Source organism: Taudactylus pleione, unplaced genomic scaffold (assembly GCF_031769625.1).
Source record: "Taudactylus pleione unplaced genomic scaffold, aTauple2 ptg000019l, whole genome shotgun sequence".
Classification (NCBI taxonomy): domain Eukaryota; kingdom Metazoa; phylum Chordata; class Amphibia; order Anura; family Myobatrachidae; genus Taudactylus; species Taudactylus pleione.
The window spans coordinates 806,150-817,500 of record NW_028284421.1 but is presented as its reverse complement, the minus strand read 5'-3'; the positions used below and the strand labels follow the sequence as shown (position 1 = coordinate 817,500).

At 39.9% G+C, this 11,351-nt stretch overlaps 1 protein-coding gene across 1 annotated transcript in view; it reads right to left on the bottom strand.

Annotated features, from left to right (window-relative positions):
• Window positions 1-5,993: 5,993 nt before the first annotated feature.
• The window catches only part of LOC148540276 (protein unc-13 homolog B-like), a 146,727-nt gene continuing 141,369 nt past the window's right edge, over window positions 5,994-11,351 (bottom strand). The window contains exon 9 of the mRNA XM_088444847.1: window positions 5,994-6,070. Coding sequence (XP_088300973.1) covers window positions 6,029-6,070 — 42 coding nt within the window. The 3' untranslated portion in view covers window positions 5,994-6,028. The remainder of the gene's footprint in view (window positions 6,071-11,351) is intronic.

Genomic DNA, 11,351 nt, shown 5'->3' with positions numbered 1-11,351 from the left:
GGATCAGGGAAAGCTTTGCTCTTAAAGTAGGAAGCAAGATCTTGGGCACTGATGGTGGTTGGAGGTTGTGGTATGTGTGTGGGGATGGTGGGGGAGTGGTTTGAGAAGAAAATTAAATGTATTAGAAATATTTATAGAATTAGAAGACAGCAATATATGATATTCTACTTTGCATGGAATGTTTGAGGATATTGCATTTGTTTAGTGTGCTATGGCCACAGTTGAGTGTGCAGAGTATCTTGATCAAAGGCTGTCGCCAGAGTTTGGGTAAGAAGTGGTACTGCTATATCAGGACAGGAAAGTGCAGAAAATGGGGAAACGTTTTGCAGAAAGGTGGAGAGTTGTTGATAAATAATAAAGTAGAACTTTGTACTCTTCTGGCAAACTCTACCAAACTTTCTCATAACTGCAGAGTTTAAAATAATGGAGGAGACCTCACAAGTGATAAGGTGATGAGAGTGGAAAAAAAATCTTAATGAGATCAGAAGTGGAGCCTAAGTCAGGGCAGTGGCCATCCACATGAGTAGAAGAGTGGCCGAGAGTAGATGTTACAGGGAGTACCTTGGAGACAAGGGGAGAATGTGAATTATCAATAGAGCTATTGAAATCACCCATAACCATAGTGGGAATGTCAGAGTATAAGATATGAGGCAGAGTCAAGCAGAGAAATGTGCAAGAAATTGTTGGTATGGTCCAGGGAGGTGGCAGAGAACAGCAAGAGTCAGAGAAAAAGGGTTGCTAATACGAATACTATATACCTCAAAAGATTTGGATGTGAGTGATGGGACATTTCGTAGAAATGTGAAATCTGGGAAAAATAAGAATCCAAACCTACATTCTTGTCTGTTTTCAGCCCTAGTTGTGTGGGTGAAGTGGAAACCACCATGTGAACAGGCTGCAGGTGTGAGTGTGTCAGGGCCGTATGTAGGGTAGTGCGGCCGGTGCCATCGCACAGGGCACCACAGGTCAGGGGCCGCTGTTTGGGCCTGTAAAATATCTGTTTATTATCATTCTTGCTTGTAGCTTCCTCTAATTTCATCACCAGCATCTCCTGGCCTCTCCTATCTCTTCCCTGGCCCTTCCCCATGAAGCCATGGCCCTTTTTGGGTGCATTATGTCCCTATGAAAAATGAGGGGGGCGCCAATGCTCTTTCTGGCACAGGGCACCAGTCTAGCTACGGCTCTGGTGAGTGTGTTACTGCATCAGCCACTGAGGTCAAACAAAGACCATACAGATGACAAGAAAGTTTCACCATCAGCATAGGAAGGGATATAGGAAGAGAGTGGTTAAGCTATGGAACATTTTACTGGAAAAAAGACACAAACACATCATTAAGGTCATGCAGGATTGACCCCAAGAAAAGATATATGGAATACAAGATTAGAAAAGGAGTAGTACAAACAAGAGAGGCAAACAGTAATAAAAGACAAGAGGTAGGGAGAGACAGAGGGAGGGGGTATGTTAAGGGAATATGAGGAGGTAAAACAGGCAAACATACATACAAACAAACATAACTTACAGGAAGGTCGCCATTGTGTTTCCTCCCTATTACGCTAAGAAAAACTAACTTTTATTTACCTATATACATTAATGTGATACAACTATGGTATGTGTGTATGTCCACATCATGTGCTTACCTACTATACTTAATGTACAAATGTATCCATTGCATAAATGTTAGTATGTGCCTTTAGCAGTTATAAAAGATGACAATTATCTAGAACCAAGTATAGCACATCTTACGGTTTGCATTACAGTGCTCTCACTGGCAGTAAAAAAGGTTAAAACACTACTAAAAGCTGCTGTTCAATTATAGGATACTGCTGCATCTATTCACTGTCTGCAGAGCATGGTTCCTGGAGGCAAGACACATCCCTCACACATGTTATTTGATCTGTCCTTAAACTCCCTAGGCAGTTATCATTAACCAGTTCTGCTGCTTATCAATTATTTAGACCATTCTCAGCAACACCGGCCCGCTGCCAAGACGCAAATAAAAATTCCACAAAATGAATCCAATGCTAATCCTTTGGTTTACATCTCTGTGAGTGCAGAATTCTATAAGATATTTTACAGGTCATCGAAATGGTTCATAAAGTGTACTTCTGTCCAGCAACAAATATAAAGGTTGTCTCAATGTGATAAAGAACATATCAAATTATTGCTGTGTGACAAGTATTAAGGGAAATGTAATTTCCAAAGCATTTGGAAGCGGCAATTTGCTGCCAGCAATGGCCTATTTAAGCTTTGACTTGTTCATTCCAATATTGTAAGATATGTTTTCCGTGGTGTAACTTATACCATGTAAATTCTTTTTTTTTCCTGTTTACATGATTACTTTCATAGTATCAGCAAATACCCTTGATTTTAAAGAGCAGTACATCTACTGTCACAAGTCTAGTTGTCCTTAAGGAAGTATAGAATAGACATCTAAAACAACATACAGTATAAGAGAGAAAAAATAAATGGAAATAATGGTCAGAAATAATGATTGTAAAACAACAATAACATAGGAGGTGGGGTTAGTAAATAACGAGACTGTACTTGTAAAAAATAAACCACACTGCGTGAGTTAAAAAGGAGTGAACATTGACCTTGGACTATCCCAAAATGGTTTTGCAATTTTCACCCCTCTAACACAGATAGTTTGCTGTCAACGGCATTCAAATAAGTTATATTTTGTCCCATGCGTTATAAAAATTCTTTGTTCAAAAGTAGAACGTGTGAACTTCAAATTTTTAGTTTATTGAACAAAACGTCCACTGAATCTTTCCGTATGCTAACCGAGGCTTTACGGGGCAGATTGTATGTAACGTGCACGTGTGTTTGAATGGCACAAAAGATTTAGTGATAGTTGTGAGGATGTGGATGTGTGCGTCTTTTTTTTTTTTTAATGGAGCGGCCTCCCCATCGTGCTTGAGACGAGACCTTTATGGTAGGGTCTCGTGGCGGCAAGCCCCAGAGAGCTTTCGGCTCAAACAGAGCCGAAAGTTCTCCCACTGACATCACTTGTGATGTCAGTGGGGCCGCCCCCAGACGGTAGGCGTTCTCATGGGAATGCCTCCGTCTGGGCAGCCACCCCCTCGGCCCGCCCACCAAAGGGGGCGTGCTTTCACACAACATCGACAGCACGCCCCCTTTGGTGCGAGACCTGGAGCGACGGATTGCCCGTCGCTATCAGGGTCTCGCGCATGCGCACGATGGAGCAGGCTCCGTCGTGCGCATGTGCTCTGGGCCACCATCGACCCGGTTGAGAGCGTTCAGCGTTTGCGACCGGGTCTGAATCAGGCCCAGAGTTCAGATAATTTCTTCAGCTTTGCCAAATATTCAGTTATGGATTCCCCTTTATTTTGGTATGTCCTATAAAATCAAAATCCCAGGGATAACCAACGGTTTCAGATTTAAATGATTTTGTAGGAAAACCATCATGTCTTTAAAAGGTGTTGTTAGCAGGCTTTATTGGTTTTAATAAAATACTTTTCCAGTACTTTGATTGCTTGACAGTATAGTTCTATCCTCTCTATTAAAGTGTCCCAGATATCTATATCATTAACAAACTTAGAGACGGTGCCAATGTATGCTGCAATATCAGTATGTTGTCTTTCTTTTCTTTAGAAGAAAGAAGGTATTACTTAAGCTGCATACACACACACACACACCGATTTTGTTACCAACGATTTTATGAATGATTTTCTGTTAGATTATCTGTCAGATTTTTTTAAAGTGTACTGAACAATTTTTTGAACTACAAACGATTTTTGTAACTTCCCTTAATGAAAATCTTTCAGTTGGTCAGTCAGAACGAACTACAAACAGGAACGCACATGAACGATAATCGTTCATCGTTATAACTGAGAAACTGAACGATTATTTCAATGATTGAACTATAACAACATCGTTATAGTTAAAGCATTCAAAAAATCGTTACGTGTGTATGCACCTTTAGGCATCCCTTATTAATTGACTGCAACTTCTACAAACTAGCTCCACATATCTCCACATCTGCTATCACTTTGTGCTTCTGGGCTAAATTAAGTGACACAATAGACTTGTTTTAATCTTTGTAGTAGTGTAATGCTGGGTACACAGTGGCAGATATATCGGCTGAAAAATTGTTCGGCCAATATATTGTGTGTGTGCGTCGGTCAGTAAGGACAAGCAATATGTCTGTGAAGACGTCATTCACAGACATATCGCGTCAGCTGTGCTGCACAGCCAATGGCAGATATATCTGCTCATCGTGCTGTGTGTACGGGAAGTTAGACGACTGCCCGTACACTTGCTGCAGAGGCCATGGGGAGACAGGCATGACGCGCCCCCGGCCAGAGGGACCCACGGGCAGACGACAGATGATGGTTGTTCAGTGTGTATGAACAACCATCATCTACAGATCGGAATAGGTATGAAATACCTGTGGCTGTTCAAATCCCAAAGCCGGAAAACCCAATGAGTGAACATCCTGACAGGGTAGGTAAGGACCTTAGTCCTCCCCTCTCCCCCCTAACCCTCCCTTAGTGGTGCCTAACCCTAACCTCGCCCAGGGGGTGCCTAACCCTAACCCTCCCCGGGGTGTTCCTAACCTTAAATTTCCCTATACCTGGTCCCCATCCCCGGGCTAACACTGATGCTTACCCGGATCCTTTGTTCATATCCTGATCCCCTTCGGGATATCGGCGTCAGCATTTTGCCGGGCAGCGAGATTCCGGTGTCGGTATATCGGCGGCCGACATCCCACCCAGCAGCATATTAACTACATCCCCTAAAGATCAGTTGATCTGCAGATATATCTTTTAGGTGTGTACCCAGCTTAACATCCCTTCATGGATATGAGAATTTGTATATAAACTTGGTAGTGTGTTGTTAAAGGTCTAAGGAAATAAAATCCTCAACATCACCTGGATCAGAAGTACATTAGCTCTGAGTCAGACCAAAAAGTGTTGATTGAACAAACTAAAAGAAGAAATATTCTAATATGAAAATATAGAGGTTAGAACCATCCAATAGGAATCTAATAAAACTATTAGCTTTGTCATGTATAATAACACATAAATGTGGATTTTTTTTTCAAATTAAAACTATATGTAAAAAAATTATAATAAAGGGGCAGAATTATATAGCCATGGGTTGTGCCACATAATCTCTTCTGCTGGATAAAGAGCCCCTAGATATTTAATTAGAGACCCATGATCAACCAGCGAGCAAGCAGCCCTGGGGCAGCAGTTAACCCTACAGAAAATTAAGCAAAAAAAAAAAAAAACAAGTAAACCATGTGTATAATTACGATCTACATCAAGAAATTACAATATATCTAAAAGTAATAAAAAGAAAAAAAAAATCTGTTATTAAGGTGCACTGTATTACTACAGCACTCAGTAGTAATACCGAGATTATTGAACAAATTTGTTTTGTGTACCCCAATATGAGAAAAACAATGTAATTAATTTAAAAAAATCCATTCTGCTTCATGATTGACAAGCTTGAGTTTAACATTTTATTAAATCAGGCTGAGCCTGTGTACATGATCCATATTTATGACTTTCATAATAGAAATTGTGTCTTTCTTCTGTAGAAATTGCCTAGAGTTTTGAGATTCTCCAAAATGCTACATATTGATCAACCTGTCCTTATCAGAGATAACCTTTATTCCTTTCTCTATGACAAGAGTTTTGCAATTCATTTGACAAACCAATTTTTGCCATCAGTGAGTACAGGTTAATGTTAAATTGGGATTTAGTGAGTATTACTGTTATTTCAGTTTATTGTATTACGGTTAGTGAATACAGTTTATTGTTATATTGGGATTTAGTGAGTATTACTGTTATTTTTTTTTTAGTTCTGCTCAAACATCCTATATAAGCAGTAACAGAAGAGCAAAACTACACTTAGTGAGGATACGACACCATAAATAAGGACTGGTTTTGCCAATAGGAGAAACATTTTAATTCTGAAACCACTAGGCAATTGCTTGGCATTGTAGTATTGAGAAAATTATTGACCATGCAACAAAAAGGTGCATTTTTCTCTTTTTCAATCTGGACCGTTCATAAAACATGTCAACAGCGGTAGGTTCTGCAGTAAAAATCAAAATAGTCAATAGTTTGTAAAATCTTATTTGCCTCACTTGTATCAAATACAAACAAGCTGGTAAATCTACTAGAGCTTGTAAAATTTCAATAACTGATTAAAAAAATATATGATAAAAATGAGATATTACAGTAAAACAGCAGTATATTCCAAGTTAATCAAAGACGTGTCAAAGTGTAATTGAAGAATAGCAGGCAGGGTACACAATAATTACTGGTAATTATTACTAGTAGAAGATAAGCCATTATATAATCCAATATAAGTGAGAAGGGGGTGGGGGAGTGTTAATGTATGACATGTGAACACATCAATGGCAGCAAGGTACACAATGGAGAAAAAAAAAATGAAAAAAAACAAAACAAAACAATCACTTCCCATCACCTGCTGGGGTACAGAGCAGATCCCCAGTGTGGACCACTGTCCACTTTCACACTTTATGGGATTTCTCCCTGGTGTGAAAACATGCATCTCTTAAAAAAAGCACAAAAAAACAACTTAAAAAGGTTTAAAGGCAGCAAAAAAACAAAAAGGTTTATTCAGAAAACTGCAAAGTAAGTGGAATTATTTTTGAACAAGTAAAAAAAAAATGAAAACAGCTGAATAGGCAGGTAAAACAACATAGGTTATTTAATGAGCTGCAATTTGGCAAAACTTCTATTTTTCAGCAATTTTTGCAGCAGGATTTAAAGCAATAATTTTATTAAAGGCAAAATCTCATGCATTCGGGGGGGGGGGGGGGTTGGGGGGTTCTCCTAGCTCCCTGGAAAGTGTGCCAGTCATGCAGCATGCCATAAGGACACAGGGACTGATTCAGACCCGGATACACTTTGCGGCCGCTCGCTGGCTAAAAGGGGCCGGCTATTTAAATCATGTGCTCGCACTGCTTCGCGTAAAGCCACCCACTAAGTAATAGCGAGCGTCCGCACTGTGCGCTCGCACCTGTATAAAGACGCCCCTTTGCCACTCACAACACACATCATCTCCGCCAGTTGTAGGATTAATCGGGAACATCAAGAGCCATCGGAGCTGCTCGCAGCTCTTGTGGTAGCCTTTTCCTATCACAACATCGCGAGCAGTTCAGGTTAAAATACAACCCAGTCACGTGTGTAATGACGCTGCTTTGCTAATTATGCACACCCATTAAACGCCGTTCTGACGGTCGGGCACGCCTGCGTTCGCACATCCACACTCCCGTTTACAAACACCTTCCCCTGTTACCACCCACAAATGGCACTGTCACTCAAAATAGCGGCCTGACTGCGGGCGAGCACTTTCCCATCGCAATGCTTGGTTCACGCATGCGCATTGCGACTCATAAGCATGCGCATATTGCGTAAAATTGCTCAATGCGAGCGCAGCATAGCGTCCGGGTCTGAATCAAGCCCACAATTCACTATGGATTGCATTATCATTGCCTTGTCCACAACATCATAATGGATGTGCTTATTATCTAAGGTAAGGTGACAGGGATATTAGTTAATACGTGCATTGGTTTTGAAGGGACCTAATTGCTTTGTACATACAGTCTTTCTTTGGCTTGATGGCGCATTTTACTCCCACAACTCTTCATCTAATAACCAATGCCCTCCTTTTCTAAGAAATGGCACAGAATAACTTTGTTTGTGCAACAGATGTGTCCTATGGTTGATATTAATATACATTGCTGAAGAGTATGAATTGCTTATTTACTTAAATACATTATACATAGATTGTTTGTGTGCTTGTATCTAACTGTATGCTACAGAAAAAAAGATCTCAGCACCACTGGAGTTTCTAGAGAGGAGGGAGCCCGTGTGCAGTCTCCGAGACGGGCCCCCTCCTCTCCGCCCGGCAGCGCACTGAGCTGTGCGCGGCCAGCGCTGGAGTTATAGACTTTTGGCACTAGAGTGTGCTCAGAGTCTATAATGAATGCACAGGTCACCGGGAAAATGGCCGTGGACCCCCACGCCGGCGTGGGACTACGGAGAGGTAAGTAGTATTATGGGTGCAGGGTGTGCGGTGTGGGGCCCCCCTGGACCCAGGGGCCCGTGTTCCCCGCACAATCTGCACCCATTATAGATACGTCCCTGCTCAGCACTGATCAGGTTATGCCGGTTACCCAACAAGTCTATAATCATTTGGGCATGTTGCATCCTGTATGATGAGAGTATGTAAAACGAAAAACATGACCTGTGAATTAAGTTATCAGGAGTACTCTCAGACTGCTGGAATGACTAACATATGGGAACGGAGATCAGAAACCAAATTAATAAACTACTACTGTATTGTTATTTACTTGCAGCACAATGACAGTTTATTATAGAAAAATATTTTGCTATAGACTGTAAGCTATGTATGTCAAACGAGATTTCTGTGCAAGTTCATCCCTACAGTTACGTACTGCAGACACATGCATTCATATCCCTGATGACATGTGTAGCTTGGGTGCAATCAGTCCCCAGGGTACATTAAGTAAAGTGCTTTAATACAGTGGGCTTATTGGGAGTACAATGTAATTTTTAGTTCAATGAATATCATACAGTATATTTAATTTTCAGTGAAAAATAAAGTGCTACATAAAATGCACATGTCAAAGCCACGCCACCATTAAAACAATAATGCAATTTATGTTAATATATTTTTAACAGCTTTGTTGAGCTTAACAATGCATGTTGAATGAACCCAAACTGTTTGTTTGTATGTATACAATGTATGTAACTACCAAATACAAAACTATAATGACTGATATGGGAGTGATAAATGAGATATGAATAATTCAGAACTGTGAAGTGATGCACGATTTCTGAAGCTTGTTTTCCAAATGTATTTGCTCTGCAGGAAACAATGCCATAATTATGTTATTTTGTGGGACTAGGAATGTGATGATACATAGCGGTATAGTCTATACAGTATTTTCTCTTGTTTTGCATTTCAGTTTTAGAGTAATTGTATACAATGAAATAAATGTCTATTTTATGTTTTGTTCACTCCTTTTGCTTTTATTTTGCATAATTAATTTTAAAGTAGACATTATGCTATATATAAAATAACTCATGACTGTATTAAACAAAACTAGCCAAAACGTAAATGTCATCAATGTACACCTCCTGAGTCCTATATACATTACAGTAACTTGCTCCATCATGTTTTCATAAGGGTAATACATTGTATTATCCTCATATCTAGGTTTTTATTTGTTTTAGGTTTTTATATTTATGAAAAACATTCGTGTGCCAACCCCTGAAAACACAGAGATATCGGCTACAGTCCCACGTACATACATCCAGAAGCCACTTAATATATATATATATATTATTACAATCCACGTTATATATCTGCTGTGCCCCCCCTTTTTTTTATCCCAAAAGCAGCTCTCATAGGCTTCTATTGGGGCTGCTAAAACGGAATCTTTAGCAAGCTTCAGAATATGATGCATTCCAGAGCTTGGTTGTGGAAGTAAATTGTAGCCTACAAGTTGCAAAATTTACCAGGAGAGGGTTCTGTATGATCCCTACCTTTCAATGAGGACAGAAACATAACTAGTAATTACAGGACACTATAGCGCTCAAGTATATAATGGAATAAATAATCATGAATGAATGAAGACTCACTTCCCAGTCTCTTTAATATTTTATTCCCATCATAATCATTTGAATAACACCACCCCCAAATTTCACATATTTCACTATAAGTCTTCCCATATTATCCACCATTATTCCATCTAGATCCATTTTTCTGCCAGTGTTCTCATCAGATAACAGATAACAATAAGTTGGGTTGGGTAGGATATTTTGACAGCCATAATGTTAATATTTATGTTGACATGGTCATAAGGTGGACGTTGACCATGTCGACATTCATCATGTAGACATTGCTGAAATATTGATATGTTTAAATGTTGATGTATCGTACCTAATGGCCCAGTAGTGACTTACCTGCTCCTGATGGCTGCAGGCGGCACAGTTCCTGCCCCATGGTCCCTGTACATGGCTAGCAGAGTGCCTGGAGCACACCCTGCAGCCAGTGTCACTGCTGCCACACCACTAGAGCATCCTTTGGATGCTCTAGACATGCAGCCGATACAGCACCCGAAGCATACTGAGGTTGCTCCGGTGGTGCTGCTGTCCTTACCGGCGCAGACGGCCCCGTACTCTCAGTATGATGTCGTGTGGCTGGCACAGGGTGCCGAAAAGCAATGTTACGGCTCTGGCACACACATACCGCTGTACCTCCATTTCGACCTCTGTGTCACAACTGCCTGAATGACGTGTATGCTTATAGGCAGAGAGAACAAATCATTATATACGGATATGGAACAGTTCTAGGAGTAATATTAAAAACTTTTCTACAGTCATGCCATGATTCTCAGTAGACATTTGTGTAGCATGGCACACTAACTGAAATTGCTGTTTCATAGCACTGGGACCGGAGTTTTTAGGTTATCAATGTGTTTTCTCCTGGTCTTCCTGTTTAACATCACATTCCATAAATATAATGGCAGGATAATTGGTTTTTGACAAAATCTACCCAAGTGTGTTTGTTTGTGTGGCAGAGAATTTAGACTGTAAGCTCCACTAGGACAGGGTCTGATGTAAATGATTAAAACTTTCTGTGAAGTGCTGCATAATATGTTGGTACAAATGTACATAAAGGATAAAAAAAAGTAGTATAATAAACCACAATACACGATGACCTCATGGGTGGCCTTATAAGCGGCTTTCAATAAATTGTAATTTGCTCACTTTTATTTAAGGATGAGGTTATTGCAATAATGTAGGAAATGTTTTTAGTGTAAATAACCTTCATTTATAAACCATTATTGTGAGTAGGTCTACCTTCTATTAAAATGTAAACTCTCTCGAGCAGGGCCCTCAATAAAATTGGCTTTCATGTCTGCATTTATTTTGTCCACCTTTTACTGTATGCCCTTGTTTTATATATGTCCTGTTTCCCCACTGGCTGTGTTGCATAGCACTATGGTGCCTAACAAAATAATATTAATAATAATAATAATAATAATATATTGTTATTGTCACATATTCTAGCACACAAAGGAGGAGATGTGGCACTATGCTTTGGCAGTACACAAAGAACAAGATGCAAGTCCAGCTGAACAGAATGTGGGTTTCTTCACCATACAATACTGATATAGATTGGCTGTGTCCTGGTACTTGTAATTATGGGATAATAATATAATCAGTCAGCTGCAAATATTATTATTAAATAGGCAGCATTTCACCATTTCACTTCTGCACCTTGATTAGAGATGTCATAGACAACACGTAAT